Source organism: Oncorhynchus mykiss, chromosome 12 (genome assembly GCF_013265735.2).
Source record: "Oncorhynchus mykiss isolate Arlee chromosome 12, USDA_OmykA_1.1, whole genome shotgun sequence".
NCBI lineage: Eukaryota > Metazoa > Chordata > Actinopteri > Salmoniformes > Salmonidae > Oncorhynchus > Oncorhynchus mykiss.
Genome location: NC_048576.1, coordinates 42,902,758 through 42,926,816, shown reverse-complemented (window position 1 = coordinate 42,926,816; position 24,059 = coordinate 42,902,758). Strand labels below are relative to the sequence as shown.

General features: G+C 41.2%; 1 protein-coding gene across 2 annotated transcripts in view; it reads right to left on the bottom strand.

Moving 5' to 3' along the window:
• Positions 1-24,059, bottom strand: part of opcml (opioid binding protein/cell adhesion molecule-like) — a 409,983-nt gene that overhangs the window by 8,131 nt on the left and 377,793 nt on the right. For both annotated transcript variants that reach the window (XM_021623816.2, XM_021623815.2), the window contains 3 exons: positions 15,430-15,564; positions 14,726-14,846; positions 2,389-2,540 (listed from right to left, as the gene is read on the bottom strand). In XM_021623816.2, coding sequence (XP_021479491.2) covers positions 2,389-2,540; positions 14,726-14,846; positions 15,430-15,564 — 408 coding nt within the window. The remainder of the gene's footprint in view (positions 1-2,388; positions 2,541-14,725; positions 14,847-15,429; positions 15,565-24,059) is intronic.

The window sequence follows — 24,059 nt, the reverse complement described above, 5'->3', positions numbered from 1 at the left end:
GTGGTAAGGGTAGGTAACAACACATCCACCACGCTGATCCTCAACACAGAGGTCACTCAGGGGTGTGTGCTCAGTCCCCTCCTGTACTCCCTGTTCACTCATGACTGCACGGCCAGGCACGACTCCAACACCATCATTAAGTTTGTCGATGATACAACAGTGATAGGCCTGATCACCGACAACGATAAGACAGCCTATAGGGAGGAGGTCAGAGACCTGGCCGTGTGGTGGAAGGACAACAACTTCTCCCTCAATTTGATCAAGACAAATGAGATGATTGTGGACTACAGGAACAAGAGGACCGAGCACGCCCCCATTCTCATCAATGGGGCTGTAGTGGAGCAGGTTGACAGCTTCAAGTTCCTTTGTGTCCACATTACCAACCAATTAAAGTGGTCCAAGCACACCAAGACAGTCGTGAAAAGGGCACAACAAAACCTATTCTTCCTCAGGAGACTGAAAAGATTTGGCATGGGTCCTCAGATCCTCAAAAGGTTCCACAGCTGCACCATCGAGAGCATTCTGACTGGTTGAATCACTGCCTGGTATGGCAACTGCTCGGCCTCCGACCGCAATGCGCTACAGAGGGTAGTGCGGGACCAAGCTTCCTGCCATCCAGGACCTTTATACCAGGCACTGTCAAAGGAAGGCCCTAAAATTTGTCCAAGAGTCCAGCCACCCTAGTCATAGACTGTTCTCTCTCCAACCGCCCGGCAAGCGGTACCGGAGCGCCAAGTCTAGGTCCAAGAGGCTTCTAAACAGCTTCTACCCCCAAGCCATAAGACTCCTGAACATCTAATCAAATGGCCACCCAGACTTTTTGCATTGCCCCTCCCTTCCCCTTCTTTTACACCGCTGCTACTCTCTGTTGTTATCATCTATGCATAGTCACTTTAAGAACTCTACCCACATGTACATATTAACCGGTGCTCCCGCACATTGACGCTGTACCGGTACCCCCCTGTATATAGTCTTGCTATTATTATTTTACTGCTGCTCTTTAATTACTTGTTACTTTTATTTCCTATTGTAATTCATATATCTTTTAACTGCATTGTTGTTTAGGGTCTCGAAAATAAGCATTTCACTGTAAGGTCTACTACACCTATTGTATTCGGCACATGTGACTAATAAAATGAGATTTTATTCAATCAGATCCAAGTTAACCTGCAGTAACCGACAACTGCATAGCATATCAGTGTTTTTGTTTAGGCAATGTCGGAGGTGTAACTGCATCGTAATTGTCAAATCTACAGGTGGCTCCGGGCATTATACCCATCGCAGACATTGCCATTGGATGCATTAGTAGAAATCCCATGCAGCTGTATTAGAAGATCAAACACAGGAATATGTGATGTCATCTAAACCTTGATTCGGCTGATATAAATCCTTATTATTATGTTTAATGATTTTAAGTTTGAGTGTCATTATTTCTATATAGCCTACAAAAGCCACATTCGTTGATGACAGGTGTATAAAATCGAGCACACAGCATTGCAATCACCATAGCTAAACATTGGCAGTAGAATGGCCCGAACTGAAGAGCTCAGTAACTTTCAAACTGGCACCATCATAGGATGCCACCTTTCCAACAAGTCAGTTCATCAAATTTCTTCCCTGCTGGAGCTGCCCCGGTCAACTGTAAGTGCTGTTATTGTGAAGTAGAAACTTATAGGAGCAACAATGTCTCAGCCACAAAGTGGTAGGCTACACAAGCTTACAGAACGGAACCGCTGAGTGTTGAAGCTCGTAGAGCGTAAAAATCTTCTGTCCTCAGTTGCAACACTCAATACTGAGTTCTAAACTATTTTTCATGGTTCGGGCTTGGCCCCTTAGGTCCAGTGAAGGGAAATCTTAACTCTACAGCATACAAGACAATTCTGTGCTTCCAGATTTATGGCAACAGTTTGGGTAAGGCCCGTTCCTGTTTCAGCATGACATTGCCCCTTTAAACAAAGAGCGGTCCATACAGAAATTATTTGTCGAGACCAGTGTGAAATAACTTGACCGGCCTGCCCAAAGCCCTGACCTCAACCCCATTGAACACCTTTGGGATGAATTGGAACGCCGACTGCGAGCCACGCCTAATCGCCCAACATCAGTGCCCGACCTCACTAATGCTCTTGTGGCTGAATGGAAGTCCCCACAGCAAGGTTCCAACATCTAGTGGAAAGCCTTCCCAGAAGAGTGGAGGCTGTTATAGCAGCAAAGGCGGGACCAACTGCATATTAATGCCCATGATTTTGAGCATGTGTCCACATACTTTTGTGTTTAAACTATAGCATCTTCAATTGCTATAATTGCATCCCCAGTGCACACAATAACACAAAAACATGTGCAGTATTAAACCGATATGGTACTTCAACAGTAACAGTAAGGCAGTCTTACCATAGAGGATTATACTTGCATTGGTGATCCCCATGGTGTTCAGGGCAACACAGGTGTAGTTTCCGTAGTCCTCTTCAGAAACATTCAAAAACATAAGCATGGATTGTTTACCTTGGTTCTCTATCTTAACCCCATTCAGTCCATTGAAGAGTCTGTAAAGAAGAAAATACGTTCTGAGAATGTTGGTGCTGGAATCCCATATCTACTGTATATGTTTATCCATAACAAAATCCCTATAGACGTGAAGTTAAAAACTACATCTTATCTCGATCAAATTTGGCCCATTGGGGGATATGGTGTGAAGGTGTAGTCCAAGGGTGTCAAATACATTTTCCCCCGGGGGCCGCATTACCTTGCCATCAATATTAGCAAAAAATAGCTCTCTATTCATTGTTTTGGTAATTTTCTATTCTCCCCTGACTGTCTAGCTATTATTAACAAGCTGGACAGTCCATTATCATTTCTAAACAGTTTTGATTTGGTTTAAGTCATTAAAAAAATATTGAGTTTATCCCCTAGATTGAATGTTTGAAACCCTTGGTGTAGGTATTTGTGTATGTCACAGGAGGTTGGTGGCAACTTAATTGGGGAGGATGGGCTTGTGGTAATGGCTGGAGCAGAATAGATGGAACGGTATCAAATACTTCAAACACACATTTTCCGTGGGTTTAATGCCATTCCATTTGTGCCGTTCCAGCCATTATTATGAGCCATCCTCCCCTCAGCAGCCTCCACTGGTGTATGTGTATGTCCTTGAGAAGGGCTTAGCACAAGCATGGCTTCTAGGTAAAGACTATTAGTCTCGGGAACTTACATCGACAAAAATACTTCTGAAATAAGTCTCTAGAGCCCTAATACTGAACACAGCTCATTGGGTCATGCTGAGACGACAGCTCTGGATCGCTGTACAACAATATGCATTGTGTAAAAAAAATATTTGGCTGCATAACTAATATTCCCCACACTTCACTGGCTTGTGCTGGTTCGTTTCGAAACAAGATAGTGTAGTGATTTATTATTTTTAAAAACTATATTTTCTCAGAGGTTGTCCAAGCAAAGCAGCCCATTGACATAAACAAATTATGCAAAAACAAACACAAGTCGACTTTGGTGGGCATGATGGTTCTCGTACAAAGAAAGTAAAGTAATTTGAATAGTAAATTATAATTATACAAAATTAAATATCGCCTGTGGAAAATGAAACAGCTGGGGGATATAAATCTCCTAACAATCAACAAAGGCTGAGACCCTTAAATGCCCAGTGCAGTCAAAAACATGAATTCCTCTGTTATATGCATTTCCAGACTATGTTGGAATTATAATGTGAAATATGAAAAGCATGACAATGCCCTTTTAGTGTAAGAGCTGTTTGAAAAGACCTCCTGAAATGTCAGCCTGTTGATGGGTGTACATGGGGTGTGGTATATGGCCTATATACAATGGTGGAAAAAGTACCCGGCTGTCCTACTTGAGTAAAGTAAAGATACCTTAATAAAAAAATGACTCAAGTAAAAGGGAAAGTCACCCAGTAAAATACTATTTGAGTAAAAGTAAAAGTAAAAGTCAATATAAAAGTCAATGTAAAAGTCAATGTAATTGCAAAATATACTGAATTATCAAAAGTAAAATGTAAAAGTTTAAATCATTTCAAATTGCCTATATTAAGCAAACCAGATGGCACAATTACATTTTTATTTATGGATAGCCAGGGACACTTTCCAACACAGACATTTACAAACAAAGTTTTTGTGTATTTGTGTTTAGTGAGTCCACCAGATCAGAGGCGGTAGGGATGACCAGGGATGTTCTCTTGATAAGTGCGTGAATTTGTCCTTCTAAGCGTTCAAAATGTAACGAGTACTTTTGGGTGTCAGGGAAAATGTATGGAGTAAAAAGTAAATTATTTTCTTTAGGAATGTAGTGAAGTAAAAGTAAAGGTTGTCAAAAATATAAATATTAAAGTAAAGTACAGCTACCCCCAAGAAATATTTAAGTAGTACTTTAAAGTATTTTTACTTAAGTACATTACACCACTGCCTATATAGCACGACTAAGGGATGTTCTAATGCACAACACAACACGGAGTGCCTGGATACAGCCCTTAGCTGTGGTGTATAGGCCATATACCACTAACCCCCGAGGTGCCTTTTTGCTTTTAGAAACCATTTGCCAACACAGTAAGGCAAAGAAAGACACATCTATATTGAAAATTGAGTTTTAATAAATAAATTCATAATAAATACATTCCGCCAGAAAAAGTAGTCTCGTTGCTATACTGGTTGCTATGCAACATAACCACAGGCTAGCTAGTACGTTTTCATTAAATGTATGCAAAAACAGAGCATTAGCGCCACTTCTCGAGTGACTAACACACAGCAATTATTTATTAATGTTGATCTGAATGATGCCTTTTATTGTGCATGAATGAAAAAATTGCCCCGCGTTATTGTTTGTTATTGCCTTGCCCATGTTGTTGTTTGTTGGATCCATGCTGCTGGAAATGGATGCCATTCTTCTAGTTGGGGAAGTTGCTGCTTTGTTGTCAGAGAGAATAGTGCTCCACCGCTTCCAGATTTGGCATCCAGTAACTTTGAAGATAGGTTTCAGATCTGTGTCCACTGACAGACATTATTTCTCATGGTTCGGAGGCAGTGGTTTGTGTAAATCTTCGACTCCCATCGGCTTTTTGATGTACCTGAAAGATATAAAATAAAATAATGTTAGCTAATAGTTGGGCCGACATAGCTACCAGTTATATTGTCAGGGTAAAATTGATTTAGCTAGCTAGCTAACAGTTACATACCATATGTATCCATTCACTGCTTTCCGTTTCGGGAGGAGGTACAACGCAGGGGCGACGGAGGGATGGAGGGACAGATACTACTTAAGCGTAGCTATCAGGCAGAGGGGATCACCCGGCAGTTCAAACATGTATCCCCGTCCACTCTCCCTGTTCTTCTCCTGCAGGCCCTTGTGTTTTTTTTGTGGGTTTGTTGAACGAGAGAGTCGCATACTGTAAGCTGTTCTCATCTGTACATGTATTAAATGAGTCAGGTTTCAACAGACGGTTTCCCTCCTTCACCCTTTTGCTCAAAATGAAGTTGAACATCAAACCATACTTTCTTCACCAAAACATCAGGTGTTTCAGTGTCCAGAACCTTGGATTGTTAGATGAGCTGCATGTCGTTTTCAGTTATGGCTGTGTGGTGGGCAGCTTTGTCGAGTGCCTCTTTCCTCACGTTTTTATTTACGTCGACAAACACATTGTTGCTCGTTGTGAATTCGGTGTCCTTCTGTATATTCCATGTCAAACTGATAGGGGGGATCTTTGATATGTTGGTTCAAACCAGCTCTGTGTCCAGCATAGCTGCTAATCTCATGTCCTTCGCCATTCATGTTCCTGACTGAACCAGAAAAGTCCTGTAGGATGTCGTTCAGCTCTGTTTTTTTGTTGTATTCCCAAACTCACAATGTATCCCTTTTTCCACACACCAGTCAGTGAAGCAGGTAAGAGCCCACTTTGTTTGTTTCACATTGTACTTGTTTCTCTCAAGTTCATCTAAACTCTTATTTTCTACATGGGCATGTCAAACAATTGTTGATGTAGCCAATTTATCAAGGTGAAAGGCGCAATGATATCAAAATGAAAAGGCTAAACGTGGTATACAAGCTCACATACCCATAGCTAAATGTGGCTTTAGCCAATCAGCATCCAGTATCTAAACTACCCGGTTTATAATAGTTACTAGACGAATAAGAAATACACTTCCAAACCTCTCTGCCAATATCAACTCTTTTTCAGTTTTTCCCTCTCCACTCAGACCACGTCCAGACAGTCCTAGCAAAATTCTTGCTTGAGAAATTGCTCTTTGTGAGAAATTGCTCTTTGCAAGCTATTTTTGTTTCTTTTAGACCATTTTTATAAAAAATAACTATCACAGTAAGGTACATAACCTTTTCACACGTACCAACAAACGAGTGTGATCATCTACAGTTGTCCCTGCAACGTACGCTCAAACAAGTTTCGATTGACACAACAGTCAGCATTTGAGCTAGCCGCACTGTTTTTTCACAGAAACATTTTGCACAAACACAGTCCTTGCAAAGTGTTGTCCTGAATGTGACTAGTTTATTTTTGGATGCAATGTTCAGACATTCACAGAAGTAAAGACAGCATGCAGAATCCTCAAAACCGGAAAATGTAGACTACATTAGACCTTGTGCTAAATGAGGAAAGATTGACATAACACAAGCCGTCATATTTAGATAATTCTCAGCTGACAGAAACCACAATATAAATTAGCTAATAGCAATTACAATTTATAATTCATCACATCACGGGTAAGCTCACCATTGATTTAAATAATTGAGTAAAACACTTTTTAAAAAACAAAAGTAATCCGACGATGGCTAACTTCCGGAAGTTTACTTGAAAGATAATTGAACCATTCCTTCACCTCATTATAACATCTTTGGTCAGACAGAAGTGTACGTGACACGCAAAATGTATTGTATAATGTCAACAAACATGGCACCACACATAGCTGGCAAATAGCTTAACATTAGGCCATTATAATCAGTACAACCTTCAAAAAAATATTTTACACACATCATAGGTGTCCATTACAATCTCTGCAATCATCTGAATGCATTATTTTCACCAGTACTTGAAAACATTTGAATAAAACTGGACACACCTACTCATTCAAGGGTTTTTCTTTTACATTGTAGAATAATAGTGAAGACATCAAAACTATGAAATAACACATACTGAAATATGTAGAAACCAAAAAAGTGTTAAACAAATCAAAATATATTTTAGATTTTAGATTCTTCAAAGAAGTCACCCTTTGCCTTGATGACAGATTTGCACACGCTTGTCATTCTCTCAACCAGCTTCACCTGGAATGCTTTTCCAACAGTCTTGAAGGAGTTCCCACATATGCTGAGCACTTGTTGGCTGCTTTTCCTTCACTCTGCGGTCCAACTCATCCCAAACCATCCCAATTGGGTTGAGGTTGGGTGATTGGGGAAGCCAGGTTCTCTGTTGCAGCACCTCATCACTCTCCTTCTTGGTCAAATAGCCCTTACACAGCCTGGAGGTGTGTTGGGTCATTGGCCTGTTGAAAAACAAATGATAGTCCCACAGCGCAAACCTGATGGGAAGACATATCGCTGCAGAAAGTGTCCATTGAATTCTAAATAAATCACTGACACTGTCACCAGCAAAGCACCCCTACACCTCCTCCTCCATGCTTCAGGGTGGGAACTACACATGCAGAGATCATCCGTTCACCTACAAAGACACGGCGATTGGAACCAAAATCTGAAATTTTGACCAAAAATATCCACCGGTCTAATGTTCATTGATCGTGTTTCTTGGCCCAAGCAAGTCACTTCTTCTTATTGATGTCCTTTAGTAGTGGTTTCTTTGCTTAAATTCAAGGATTCCACCTCTCCTCCAAGGCATCCCAGAAGTCCCCGACGTCTACGTTTCTGAGACAATCCAAGGCTACCTGAGTTCTCCCGAGAGTCTCCAGAATCTGCCAATTCACCTCTTCCCGAGCCGATGCAAATAGGCAGAGCTAGGTTGTCTCCAGCTGAACGTTTATGCAGACAATACAAAGAGTTGTTTGTATTCCGGGACTAATGGTCATTTCGTGTCTACCTGTCCACTAAAAGATCAAGCTCACTGGTAGATGCGAGTACTCTGGTGGGCCATACGGAGAACTTTCCTTCTCCCCTTACTCACACCCCTCTGCATGCCATCCTGCTTTGGGGGAACCAGTCAAAATCTCTCCCGGTACTCACCGACTCTGCGGCCCACAATACCACTCCCATCAACCTGCGGGTGTCAGGGAACCACAGCGAGGCTATATAGTTCATGATTATTAAGTCTTCCCAAGTTCCCGTGGTATTGGGATTCACTTGGTTCTAGTGACACAATCCCCTCATCGACTGGACTGCTGGTGCTATCATGGCCTAGAGCCCATTCTGCCACGCCAATTGCCTGAAGTTGGCGCAGCCTGCACCTGGACATTTTTGTGTGGGCTCAGAAGTAGCCTCAGACCTCTCCGCCATTGCCGCAGAGTACCAGGACCTCCGGGAGGTTTTCAGTAAGGCCCGGGCCACTTTGTTTCATCCGCATCGACCCTATGACTGTGGGATTTATCTTCTCCTGGGCACCACACCACCCCGGTGACGACTGTATTCACTGTCGGGTCTGGGGACCAAGGCTATGGAGACCTACATCAAGGACTCCCTAGCCCTGGACTACCGACCTCTGCCTGCCTTTGACCTGTCGTTTGCCTGCCCCCTATTTTATAATAAACATCTGTTATTCGAACTGTATCCATTTGGGTCTTATCCTGAGTCGTCATACTTCATACTTCCCCTCCTCCATCCAAGATCGCATAACAGTTCAGACGTCTTTTGTCCTCGTCTTGTCGTGTCCTGTATATATATATATTTACAACTTTTTTCACATACATTTTATTTTTATTTTCCATCAACTCATCTTCTAAACACTCTCCTGCAACCAGCCTCACCAATTTATATTTATAAAAAAGTATTATTTACCTCAGATCTGCAATCCTTCAGGAAGCTAGCCAGAAACTCCAGGAGGCTGGCCAGAAACTAGCCAGAAGCTAGCCAGGAGCTAGCCCAGAAGCTAATCCAGAAGCTAATCAGAAGCTAACCACGGTTTGTGGTCATCGGCTGTCCTTTAGCTCGAAAATCTATCGAAAATCTATCGCCAGTTTTGTACGGCGCAGCGCGGCTCGGAACGGAACATACCGGACCAATTTTCTCTCCATGTCCCTGGATTTCAACTGCTCTCTGGACATTCATACCCGGATCTCACAGCTAGCTAGCTGCTATCCGTGTGACAGTCGGCTTTCGTCGATTCCGGAGCAAACATCGATTGTTCCGGTGCTAGCCAGCTCCGTCAATCACTCCTGAGTTCCATCATTCACTCCTGGGCTGCAGTCACCTATCCGGACCCGTTTCACTGCCTACGCGGAGCCCCACCGGGCCTTCACAACCGGACTACCGACGTTATCTACCTGAATGAGATCCGGCTGGCTCCTCTGTCGCGATGTTACCTGAACGCCCATCTGCGGCCCGCTAACCGTTAGCTGTCTTTCCGGCTGCTATCTGAATAGACAATCGGACAATTTATTTATTTTTATTATTATGTTTTCTTCTCTGGCCTCTATAACTATATCTATTGTTCTTATTTTTGTTGTTGTTGTGTGATTTGGATTAATCCCCTCTACCACACGGAACCCCACTAATCTACTGACCGAACGCAAGAGGTGGCTAACAACAGACTCCATCCTATGCTAGCTTGCTACCGGTTGGCCTGGCTAGCTGTCTAAATCGCCGTGACCCTAAACCAACCTCTCCACTCACTGGACCCTTTTGATCACTCGACTAAGCATGCCTCTCCTTAATGTCAATATGTCTTGTCCATTGCTGTTCTGGTTAGTGTTTATTGGCTTATTTCACTGTAGAGCCTCTAGTCCTGCTCACTATACCTTATCCAACCTATTAGTTCCACCACCCACACATGCAATGACATCTCCTGGTTTCAATGATGTTTCTAGAGACAATATCTCTCTCTTCATCACTCAATACCTAGGTTTACCTCCACTGTATTCACATCCTACCTTACCTTTGTCTGTACATTATACCTTGATGCTATTTTATCGCCCCCAGAAACCTCCTTTTACTCTCTGTTCCAGACGTTCTAGACGACCAATTCTTATTGCTTTTAGTCACACCCTTATTCTACTCCTCCTATGTTCCTCTGGCGATGTAGAGGTGAATCCAGGCCCTGCAGTGCCTAGCTCCACTCCTATTCCCCAGGCGCTCTCTTTTGACGACTTCTGTAACCGTAATAGCCTTGGTTTCATGCATGTTAACATTAGAAGCCTCCTCCCTAAGTTTGTTCTATTCACTGCTTTAGCACACTCTGCCAACCCGGATGTTCTAGCTGTGTCTGAATCCTGGCTTAGGAAGACCACCAAAAATTCAGACATTTTAATTCCAAACTACAACATTTTCAGACAAGATAGAACTGCCAAAGGGGGCGGTGTTGCAATCTACTGCAAAGATAGCCTGCAGAGTTCTGTCCTACTATCCAGGTCTGTACCCAAACAATTTGAACTTCTACTTTTAAAAATCCACCTCTCTAAAAACAAGTCTCTCACCGTTGCCGCCTGCTATAGACCACCCTCTGCCCCCAGCTGTGCTCTGGACACCATATGTGAACTGATTGCCCCCCATCTATCTTCAGAGCTCGTGCTGCTAGGCGACCTAAACTGGAACATGCTTAACACCCCAGCCATCCTACAATCTAAACTTGATGCCCTCAATCTCACACAAATTATCAATGAACCTACCAGGTACCTCCCCAAAGCCTTAAACACGGGCACCCTCATAGATATCATCCTAACCAACTTCCCCTCTAAATACACCTCTGCTGTCTTCAACCAAGATCTCAGCGATCACTGCCTCATTGCCTGCATCCGTAATGGGTCAGCGGTCAAATGACCTCCTCTCATTACTGTAAAACGCTCCCTGAAACACTTCAGCGAGCAGGCCTTTCTAATCGACCTGGCCGGGGTATCCTGGAAGGATATTGACCTCATCCCGTCAGTAGAGGATGCCTGGATATTTTTTAAAAATGCCTTCCTAACCATCTTAAATAAACATGCCCCATTCAAGAAATTTAGAACCAGGAACAGATATAGCCCTTGGTTCTCCCCAGACCTGACTGCCCTTAATCAACACAAAAACGTCCTATGGCGTTCTGCATTAGCATCGAAACAGCCCCCGTGATATGCAGCTGTTCAGGGAAGCTAGAAACCATTATACACAGGCAGTTAGAAAAGCCAAGGCTAGCTTTTTCAAGCAGAAAGTTGCTTCTTGCAACACTAACTCAAAAAAGTTCTGGGACACTGTAAAGTCCATGGAGAATAAGAACACCTCCTCGCAGCTGCCCACTGCACTGAAGATAGGAAACACTGTCACCACTGATAAATCCACCATAATTGAAAATTTCAATAAGCATTTTTCTACTGCTGGCCATGCTTTCCACCTGGCTACTCCTACCCCTGTCAACAGCACTGCACCCCCAACAGCAACTCGCCCAAGCCTTCCCCATTTCTCCTTCTCCCAAATCCATTCAGCTGATGTTCTGAAAGAGCTGCAAAATCTGGACCCCTACAAATCAGCCGGGCTAGACAATCTGGACCCTTTCTTTCTAAAATTATCTGCCAAAATTGTTGCCACCCCTATTACTAGCCTGTTCAACCTCTCTTTCGTGTCGTCTGAGATTCCCAAAGATTGGAAAGCAGCTGCGGTCATCCCCCTCTTCAAAGGGGGGGACACTCTTGACCCAAACTGCTACAGACCTATATCTATCCTACCATGCCTTTCTAAGGTCTTCGAAAGCCAAGTCAACAAACAGATTACCGACCATTTTGAATCTCACCATACCTTCTCTGCTATGCAATCTGGTTTCAGAGCTGGTCATGGGTGCACCTCAGCCACGCTCAAGGTCCTAAACGATATCTTAACCGCCATCGATAAGAAACATTACTGTGCAGCCGTATTCATTGATCTGGCCAAGGCTTTTGACTCTGTCAATCACCACATCCTCATCGGCAGACTCAACAGCCTTGGTTTCTCAAATGATTGCCTCGCCTGGTTCACCAACTACTTCTCTGATAGAGTTCAGTGTGTTAAATCTGAGGGTCTGTTGTCCGGACCTCTGGCAGTCTCTATGGGGGTGCCACAGGGTTCAATTCTTGGACCGACTCTCTTCTCTGTATACATCAATGAGGTCGCTCTTGCTGCTGGTGAGTCTCTGATCCACCTCTACGCAGACGACACCATTCTGTATACTTCCGGCCCTTCTTTGGACACTGTGTTAACAACCCTCCAGGCAAGCTTCAATGCCATACAACTCTCCTTCCATGGCCTCCAATTGCTCTTAAATACAAGTAAAACTAAATGCATGCTCTTCAACCGATCACTACCTGCACCTACCCGCCTGTCCAACATCACTACTCTGGACGGCTCTGACTTAGAATACGTGGACAACTACAAATACTTAGGTGTCTGGTTAGACTGTAAACTCTCCTTCCAGACCCATATCAAACATCTCCAATCCAAAGTTAAATCTAGAATTGGCTTCCTATTTAGCAGCAAAGCATCCTTCACTCATGCTGCCAAACATACCCTTGTAAAACTGACCACCCTACCAATCCTCGACTTTGGCGATGTAATTTACAAATTAGCCTCCAATACCCTACTCAACAAACTGGATGCAGTCTATCACAGTGCAATCCGTTTTGTCACCAAAGCCCCATATACTACCCACCATTGCGACCTGTACGCTCTCGTTGGCTGGCCCTCGCTTCATACTCGTCGCCAAACCCACTGGCTCCATGTCATCTACAAGACCCTGCTAGGTAAAGTCCCCCCTTATCTCAGCTCGCTGGTCACCATAGCATCTCCCACCTGTAGCACACGCTCCAGCAGGTATATCTCTCTAGTCACCCCCAAAACCAATTCTTTCTTTGGCCGTCTCTCTTTCCAGTTCTCTGCTGCCAATGACTGGAACGAACTACAAAAATCTCTGAAACTGGAAACACTTATCTCCCTCACTAGCTTTAAGCACCAACTGTCAGAGCAGCTCACAGATTACTGCACCTGTACATAGCCCACCTATAATTTAGCCCTATCAACTACCTCTTTCCCAACTGTATTTAATTTATTTATTTATTTTGCTCCTTTGCACCCCATTATTTTTATTTCTACTTTGCACATTCTTCCATTGCAAAACTACCATTCCAGTGTTTTACTTGCTATATTGTATTTACCTTGCCACCAAGGCCTTTTTTTTGCCTTTACCTCCCTTCTCACCTCATTTGCTCACATTGTATATAGACTTGTTTATACTTTATTATTGACTGTATGTTTGTTTTACTCCATGTGTAACTCTGTGTTGTTGTATCTGTCAAACTGCTTTGCTTTATCTTGGCCAGGTCGCAATTGTAAATGAGAACTTGTTCTCAACTTGCCTACCTGGTTAAATAAAGGTAAAATAAAAAAAATAAATAAAATAAAATAAATGTGTTAAAGTAATGATGGACTCTCGTTTCTCTTTGCTTATTTGAGCTGTTCTTGCCGTAATATGGACTTGGTCTTTTACTTAATAGGGATATCTTCTGTATACCACCCCTACCTTGTAACAACACAAGTGATTGGCTCAAATGCATTTAAGAAGGAAAGAATTTCCAGAAATTAACTTTTAACAAGGCCCACCGGTTAATTGAAAATAAAAAGAAAAAATTTAAAATAAAAATATCAAATATATTCAGATTTTTAAACACTTTTTTGGTTACTACAAGATTCCATATGTCTTATTTCATAGTTTGGATGCCTTCACTATTATTGGGCTCCCGAGTGGCGCTGCGGTCTAAGGCACTGCATCTCAGTGCAGAAGCGTCACTACAGACACCCTGGTTTGAATCCAGGCTGTATCACAACTGGCTGTGATTGGGAGTCCCCGTAGGGGACAATTGACCCGGGTTTGGCCGGTGTAGGCCGTCATTGTGAATAAGAATTTGTTCTTTACTGACTTGCCTAGTTGCATTTTTTTATTCTACAATGTAGAAAATAGTAAAACTAAAGAAAAACCCTTGAATGAGTAGATGTGTCCAAACTTTTGACTGGTACTGTACACATATACATATTCTACAGTATGCTACACGATATACAGAAAATAAGGCACTTACTTTGATAGGAACGCACACATGTCCAAAATTATTAATTGTAAGGAAGACAACAATGAAGGAAATGCAGGAGCCAGACAGAAAATGTTCCAGTTCGTGCGAGACTGCGCAAATATCTTCATACTTGATCTGTGGAAACACTGTGGAAGTGCTTGGGCTCTCAAAGAGAGAAGTTTGTCTGGCTAAATAAAGGTTCAAGCATAAATTCCCTGAAATGGGCTACTTTAATGTGAATTAATGAGGAGGCGGAACACACCTCAATAAAATTCTATTACATTTTGTTTTGTTAGAAATAATTTTAAATTCACAAGTTAAAACATAGCCTATAGATAATTAGCAGGCAGCGCGTGTTAATTGTCCTGAAATCATGTGCATAAAACAAGTCACGCTGGGGCGACCGTTAGAGATATTTGGTACTCACAGGTGAAAAGGTTAATTGTCACCCAGAAATTATTTGATATTGAGATTAAAATGGCTGCATTGGACATTTATAACATAGACAATTTAAAATATATATTTTAAGGACTTACCTGCGGTCCTCTTTGTACCACTCAAAATCTGCCCCAGGAACAGCAGAGGCCTCACATTGGAGCACCCCTTTTTGGCCCACTGGGGTACCTGTACTCCTGGCATTCGAAATGAAGGGAGCGTCTGTAGGATGCATGACATTAAATTAGTTTTATAGCGGTACATATCCATTTTTATCATTAAAGGTAAACTCAGCAATATGACATCATCACAGACAGCTGGGCAACTTTCTGCTTACAGAAATCAACAACAACATTCTGATCTGCCAAGACGGACACTATTGGGTCTTCCTAATGTGGGTATGCCTCACGGGATGGTGCACATTGGAAATGTTTTTGCAGTCTTGAAAGATTGAAATGATGCTTTTATGAATGATGTCATATTGCTGTGTCTACCTACCTGATAACCATTCATTTTCTGTCCTTCAAACTCTACTGTTTCAAACAGATGAAGTATCTGTTATCCTGAATAATCTGTGAAGTCCTTCAATATGTTTTCTGTTGATACCAATGTACACGCTAGCTTGCATGTTAAACTAACAGAAGGCTTCTTAAATTAATTAATTTACCCCAGCAAGCTCTTAAAACAAGCTTGGGTCCACAAGCCTTGAAAAACCATGTAGCTGATAAAAGAGCCATATTAGCTGACTATTTAGCTTTGTTTGAGTGTTGAGCTGTTTGCCGTCATTGTTTGTTTTTATGCTTACAATTGACTGTGACTTTCACCGTCCTCACATCTGGGGCTGAGATGTCATTGGAGGAGATGCATTCATAGGATCCCGACTGTTCTTTAGTGATCGCTGTCATATCAACGTATTCCCCTTCAGTGACAAATTTGAGGCCTAAAAAAGAACACAAAACATCCGTGTTTAAATGTAGAAAGCATACAGAGGTGCACAAGGTATTACCAAAACCCCAAGGTGATTGAAATGCAGTTTCAATACCTGACTAATAATTTATGTTTGACCGAAAATGGCTCCCCAAAAGCCACATAACAACTCAAACCTTGATAATTACATAAAAATACATAGAACCATAACAAATTCCTAGCAGCAGCCGTTGAATTTGACATACACATATGCACATACACAATACTTCAGTTTTCTAACTGTCTACTGATTATGAAACAGTACTTGTAACCAGGTTAAACAGGTGTCATATCCAAGATTCATGGAAATCAACCTTTCAAGCTGTCTGCCACATTGACAAAGGTAGCCTGTAGGCTATACAACCTTATGATGTTTTCTTGCAAGAGAGTGCGGACCGTACCTTTTCTCTATACATCAGACACTACAACATAACATTTCTTCACCTGTTCGTTAAATATTTGAAAGCAGGAGCCACTCGAGGGGGAAATTCTCAAGAGATACAGTAGCAGGGTCTTGTACACAACATCAGCAGGTACCACATTACAGAAACACTGGCACTCAAAATGTTATCGAATGTCAACACACATAGCATAAAATCACATTTCCCCAGACATCAGCAGTCTTGTAGGATAATCACTGCTCTCGCAACGGACATCATAAAGTCTCTAAAGTCTTGCTATTCAAAGAAACCTGCCAGTATCAGTTATTTATCCTCTGTGTGTGTGTGGATGACTGTGTGTGTGTGTGTGTGTGTGTGTGTGTGTGTGTGTGTGTGTGTGTGTGTGTGTGTGTGTGTGTGTGTGTGTGTGTGTGTGTGTGTGTGTGTGTGTGTGTGTGTGTGTGTGTGTGTGTGTTTCTTTCTGTGTGTGTGGAGGGGGAAATGGGGCTGAGACTAAAATGGAGAGACACCTTTACTTGGAGATAACCCCTTCCCAATCAGCTGAAATGTCACATACAACATTAGCATGATCTCATTACTTTCCAAAAGCCCTGGTCCCACCAGCAGCTGCTACTGCAGCTTACAGGGGACTGACTGGAAAGGTTGTGCTGGGCTGGGTTGTTACTTTTAACTTTAATGGGAAACGGAAGCACAGGTAATTGAACATTTGTATTTTGTGTTTCTATCAACATTACGCAGATTGAGACGAAGAAGTGGAAATTGAGTTATTGACCATTACTGTGTTATTTTATGGTTGCAGGGGTGAGTGATGGCAAGGTTAACCTAAGATAATTTGGGCTTTAGCGTGACAGCAATTCCTTGTCCAAAAGATGGGCGGAAATGGTTAGGCCTGTATTTTCAGTCCAATCGATGAAATAATGATGTTAGGTTGTTAATGAAAGGGAAAAAGTTTGCGTACTTTCTTAAGATTTGTGATAGAGTTACTCTGCTTTTGTATCTCAGCAGCATATTCTACTTTAAGATTGAACAGATGGTAAAGGCATATGTCACAGCAATTCATTTGGAACGGGAGGTCACCAAGGGTAGGAAACTTCAGCCTTAGAGAGAAATAGCGTGTGCAGGCACTCTTGATTGTTGTGATTTTGCTAATTGGCCCAATGAAGACCATGATGAGTTGAACCAGGTGACAAAACAACTAGACCTTCTGGCATTCTATGTTTACCTACCCTGACTCCTGTTGGGCTTTCATTTATACATTCATATCAGTAGTGGTATGTAAGCTACACTAACCAGAGTAAGCATAGAAATATCCAGGACTTGAGTAGGAGAAAGTTTGAAAATAAAGTCATGTCTCTCACGGTTGATCTTAAAATTAACCTTGTGTCAAAGCAAAAAACATGTCTTCTGTTCTAATATTCATGCCAGTTTTTGGGGGGTCTGTAGGGATTTGAGAAACACATCAAATGTGACTACCTATTCCCAAAATATTATGCCAATGACTTGCTACACAGAGGAGCCATATCCTCCAAACACTGTTTCCTTCTCTTTTGCAACTTTTGTAAGAGTTTGAAATTTGCTGAGCACATAGGCTCTGCCTGACTCAACCCTATTCATATTTTATTATTTTCCTTATCATTGAACGTTTTCATATTATTTCCACAACACTGCAGAAAGAACAGCACCACTGGTGTACAATTGACAATAATGAATGTTTGCAGAGCGGTTTCTGCTTCAGCATAAGTTGTCTTAGCAACCAAGGCTCTTTCACCTTTTGCTGCTAAACCAGTTAACAATTCTAGAGATAAATAATGTTTTTGTAATGCTACCCGTAATGGTCCCCGGATGTTTGTGTCCAGTTTTCCGTTAGTAAGGGAGCATTCTATGTACAGTATGTGGGCAAAAACCTAATGTGAACCAATTTAGCATGTTTTAGAGTTAGAGTTAGGAGAACATTCCCTTAATGTCAAACACAACTTACCGGGAACCCAGTTGCAATGTTCACTTAAGTGAAAATACTTCAAAGTAATACTTTAGTAGTTTTTTAGAGGTACTTTACTTCACTATTTATATTTTTGAGAACGTTTGCTTTTACTTCATTACATTCCTAAAGATATTAATGTACTTTTTACTCCATACATTTTCCATGACAGCCAAAAGTACTCATTACATTTTGAATGCTTAGCAGGACAGGAAGGTGGTCCAATTCACGCACTTATCATGAGAATATCCCTGGTCATCTCTACTGCTTCTGATTGAGTGGACTCACTAAACACACAAGCTTTGTTTGTAAATGTGATTGTTGGAGTCTGTCCCTGGCTATCCGTAAATAAAAAATCAAATGGTGGTTTCTGGTTTGCTTAAAATAAGGAATTTGAAATTATTTATATTTTTCTTTTTCCTTTTGATATTTAAGTATATTTTAGCAATTATAATGACTTTGGATACATAAGTATATTTAAAACCAAATAATGTTTGACTTTTACACAAGTAATATTTTATTGGGTGACTTTCACTTTTACTTGAGTCATTTTCTACTAAGGTATCTTGACTTTTACTAAAGTATGACAATGAGATACTTTTTCCACCGTTGCCATGTTCTCAGAATATCTATTATTAATGTTCTAGACATGTTTCACTGGAAGGCTGCAAGAACATTCCTGTGTCCAGTTTTCTTAGGGTTAGGGCAATATTCCATCAACATCCCACCAAACATATACAGAACATGATTGGTCTAATGTTGGTGGGACATTTTACACTTATTTTATTTTATATACACTACCGGTCAAACGTTTTAGAACACCTACTCATTCAAAGGTTTTTCTGTATTCTTACTATTTTCTACATTGTAGAATAATAGTAAAGAGATCAAAACTGTGAAATAACACACATGGTATCCATGTAGTAACCAAAAAAGTGTTAAACAAATCAAAATCTATTTTATATTTGAGATTCTTCAAAGTAGCCACCCTTTGCCTTGATGACAGCTTTGCACACTCTTGGCATTCTCTCAACCAGCTTCATGAGGTAGTCACCTGGAATGCATTTCAATTAATAGGTGTGTCTGTTAAAGTTCATTTTTGGAATTTCTTTCCTAATGCGTTTTGGCCAATCAGTTGTGTTGTGACAAGGTAGAGGTGGTATACAGAAGATGTCCCTATTTGGTAAAAGACCAAGTCCATATTATGGACAAGAATAGCTCAAGTAAGCAACGAGAAATGACAGTCCGTCATTACTTTAAGATATGAAGGTCAGTCAATCCGGAAAATGTCAAGATCTTTGAAAGTTTCTTGAAGTGCAGTCGCATAAACCATAAAGTGCTATGATGAAACAGACTTTCATGAGGACCGCCACAGGAAAGGAAGACCCAGAGTTACCTCCGCTGCAGAGGACAAGTTCATTAGAGTTACCAGCCTCAGAAATTGCATCACAGATTTCCAGTAACAGGCACATCTCAACATCAACTGTTCAGAGGATCAGGCCTTCATGATCGAATTGCTGAAAAGAAACCACTACTAAAGGACCCCAATAAGAAGAAGAGAATTGCTTGGGCAAAGAAACATGAGCAATGGACGTTAGACCGGTGGAAATCTTTGTGAGATGCAGAGTATGTGAACGGATGATCTCTGCATGTGTGGTTCCCACCGTGAAGCATGGAGGTGGTGTGATGGTGTGGGGGTGCTTTAGTGGTGACATTGTCCGTGATTTATTTAGAATTCAAGGCACACTTAACCAGCATGGCTACAGCATTCTGCAGTGATACGCTATCCCATCTGGTTTGCACTTTGTGGGACTATAATTTATTTTTCAACAGGACAATGATCAAACACACCTCCAGGCTGTGTAATGGCTTTTTGGCCAATAAGGAGAGTGATAGAGTGCTGCATCAGATGACCTGGCCTCCACAATCAACCGACCTCAACCCAATTTAGATGGTTTTTGGATAAGTTGGACTGCAGAGTGAAGTAAAAGCAGCCAACAAGTGCTCAGCATATGTGGGAACTCCTTCAATGCTATTGGAAAAGCATTCCAGGTGAAGCTGGTTGAGAAAATGCCAAGAGTGTGCAAAGCTGTCAAGGCAAAGAGTGGCTACTTTGAAGAATCTAAAATGTAAAATATATTTTGATTTGTTGACCCCTTTTTTGGTTAATACATGTGTTATTTCATAATTTTGATGTCTTCACTATTATTCTACAATGTAGAAAATAGTAAAAATAAATAAAAAGACAATTAATAAGTAGGCGTGCCCAAACTTTTGACTGGTTCTGTATTTACAGTGCGTCCAGAAAGTATTCAGACCCCTTGACTTTTTCCACATTTTGTTATGTTACAGCCTTATTCTAAAATTGATTAAATAGTTTTTTCCCTCATCAATTTACACACAATACCCCAAAATGACAAAGCAAAAAAAGTTTCATACATTTGCTAAAATTTCTAAAAACCTGTTTTCACTTTGTCATTATGGGCTATTGTGTGTAGATTGCTAAGGAACATTTTTTATTTAATCCATTTTAGAATAAGGCTGTAACGTAACAAAATGTGGATAAAGTCAAGGGGTATGAATAATTTCCGAACGCACTGTATATACTGTACTGTATATACATGTGTATATATTTTGTAACTTTTTACCCCTTTTTCTACCCAATTTCATGATATCCAATTGGTAGTTACAGTCTTGTCCCATCACTGCAACTCCTGTACAGACCTGGGATAGGCACACTTTCTTGAGTGTACTTTTAACAGAGCTGAGAAAACACAGTTCTCAACTTCTATACTGTCATTATCACAACGTGACTTAAGTGTGACAACCACTCACCCAGCTGCTGTTTGGACGATAGGTCTTGCAAGATAGCCTAAGCCTAGATATCCTGTGGTTAGCTTTGAAGATAATTAGGTTCAGTATCTTAAGCAATGACACTGGTAGTTCATTCAGAAGATTAGGCACAGCCACTGTAGCACAGCTACTCAAATCAAGCAGTTAGCCACTACTGCATGGCCTGTATGCCCCTATTCTATTATTGGAAAGTCTGGAGGGACTCCTTGCCCCCCTTAAGTCCACATTTAGGATCACTAGAAAGCTTTGTTAATGCTTTACAACACTGACCTTAAGGTCTGCAAACCAAAGCAAACATGACACCATTTCCATGTTATTTAACCCAAATATTGTACGTTAAGTCGCTAGCCGTTAGCAATGTACTGTAGCTTCTAGCTGCACAACTGTTGCTTGCAACCATTGCAACATATTAACTGCTATGTTTGTGTATCAAATTAATACCTGCACAACTTCACTTTATTTGTGACATTGTAAAATGGTGTTGTTTTTCTTAATACAAATCAGTATTTTCCAAGTTTAGAGCAGTTTGTTTGGGTTTGGATCGACTGCTTGTGAATCTTCACAAACTCTTTCAGGAGAAAGCTTTATGTAAAATATTATCACATTTCACATGGCTTTGTGTAGCGGCTCAAATCACCTTAGAGCATTGAATAAAAAAATCTGCCAGCAGGCATGAAAAAGGGGAGAGATTTGTTAACTAGTGTTTATCCAAGAAGTTGTTCTACTGCCTGATTCAAAACAAACGATAGAGCACAATCAGAGAGGAAAGGGCAAGATTCTCCAAAGGCAATTTTTCATCTCAGAGCCTTTTACCTGGGAACATATTCAAAGAACAAGTTCTTAAGAGGATGGATATACACTAGGCTATCATGATCAGTGCCTTGTTACTCCGCATAGCTTGTATGTTAGTTATTAAACATAACACTAAAAAGCTCAAGTGCACCTAGTCCATAGGTATATTAGGAAATGGACAGACATAACCACTGGATTGTTGCACTTTGCATCACTCACTACCCATTCCTGAAACAGGGCACAGATAAGGTCGGCCAGTGGCTACATCTGCCATGTGGGTTGTTCAGCTCTTCACGTTACTCCTAAAAAAGAATGATATGATGGAATAGAAATCCTAGCCAATATTAGAAAAATATCTTAAACATCTACAAACATTTTAAACCAAAGATGTATCAGTGAATTATATATCAGTTTGAATCATATTGATATTAACACATACCAATATTCAACTAGAATGTAATATTTCTAAGTTAATCACACAAACAAAAGAATCCCACAGGAGTTGATAAACATACATCATCATATTTAATCCAATTTCACTACCCCACTTCTTTTCTTTCAGTAGCACATTCTTGATTTGCTTCAGAAGACAGGACATTGTGCCTCAAAAAGTGCCTCAACTTTTCTAAACTGAATGACAGATTTGCCTTGAATACTCTGACACAGACAACAAAGGAACTGGAAATGACTGTAAATTGTCAACGGCAGAGCGATTTCTCCAAAGCCCATGCTAAATTCAAGACAAGAACACAAAACCACAATCTTTACAGATCAAATCAACTATTTTCAAACTACAATACTCACTTCCCCTCACCTTCTATTGTGTGTGGTTCTACAACAAAGTGATTGCATTGACAACGGAGACAGATCATCTGTGCATTAGAAAAGTAAATGAGAAACATATAAATAAACACCCAATGGGAGAAAGCAGCTTTTGATTGACTCCGATGCCGACCGATCGCTGATTTGTGTTAGGCGTAAACAAAGCCAGAGGCCCATTGCAATTACAGCCAACAGCCTCCCTAAGAATCCTGCGGCCATTATGGAATTGTCTGTCCACAGTGAGAGAAGGCTTATTAGATTGTTAAAGGGCGAGAGTGACTGGGACATTGTGAGGAGAAATGAATAATAGAGCCATCCCATCTCTTCCACCTCTGGTTTAAAGCCTCAGTGATAAGATAGGTCCCGGCTACATTACTGAGATTAGCATCGAAAACAACGGGCTCTCCACATTACACTTCATGTGGACTTGTTTGCCTCAATCACCGAGTTCTCTGAGGAGGATGGAGTAGCTTGATGAGAGTGGAGAGTGAGCGCACGTTTGCCATAGACAAGTATCTGGATTGTAACAACCACATCTTTGGGGTTTGTCACACTTTTATGAGGGAAAACAACACGCACACAGGCACACACACACAGCATCAACATAGACAGACACTGACCTGTGGTAATTTAACCCTTCAACCAAAGAACCATATACACGGTCCTTTGGGTAGTGGAACATTATTGAAACACATGGAAACTGCTGGGCGTGAAAAACAGTTCTTGACACACTCAAACCAGTGCGCCTGGCACCTGCTACCATATCCCGTTCAAAGGCACTTAAATATTTTATCTTGCCCATTTACCCTCTGAATGGCACGCATACACAATCCATGTCTCAATTGTCTCAAGGCTTAAAAATCCTTATATAACCTATATTCTCCCCTTCATCTACACTGATTGGAAGTGGATTTAACAAGTGACAACTATAAGGGATCATAGCTTCCACCTGGATTCACCTGGTCAGTCTGTCATAGAAAGAGTAGGTGTTCTTAATGATTTGTACACTCTGTGTATGTTGGTGTTTCCTTTCTTTTGGCAGTTATCTGTATATCTCATTCAGTCAGTTAAAATGGGCCGGTGGATACTGTTACACTAATCTGATATGAAGTCTGTCCTATAATTGAAGCCCATGGTCTGTCTCGTTGTATTCTCCGTGTTTCCCCAGTCCATTCAGCTTGAGCTGGCTAAGGGGAGCAAGGTTGTCTGTCGCTTTAGCTCCTACCTTTCTGGTTTGCAGTAAATTAATATAAACGCATTATGGGATGACGTTCTACTTATAATGAGATTTTAGAGAGCTAATGATTTTATAATAAACCATTGACCATTATTAATGTTTGTCAACAAATCAAATTGCAGTATGCAATCACCGCTGGATGGAATGGTTCCTAATAGGTCTTCAAAGCGTTGATTATGACTTTTGTCTGCGTAAATCAATTAGGAGACTGCTGAGAAACTTGATAAGGGGTGGTTATATTGAAAATCATGGGAGTGCACCGGGGACTTCGCTATTACTGTATAGCAGAAAGAAGAGGACAAAGCATTATCTTAGCAGGATAGAGGCACATTCACACACAGGCACACAATAGGTTCACTTCAAGTGATTTACACCCTGGTTCATTC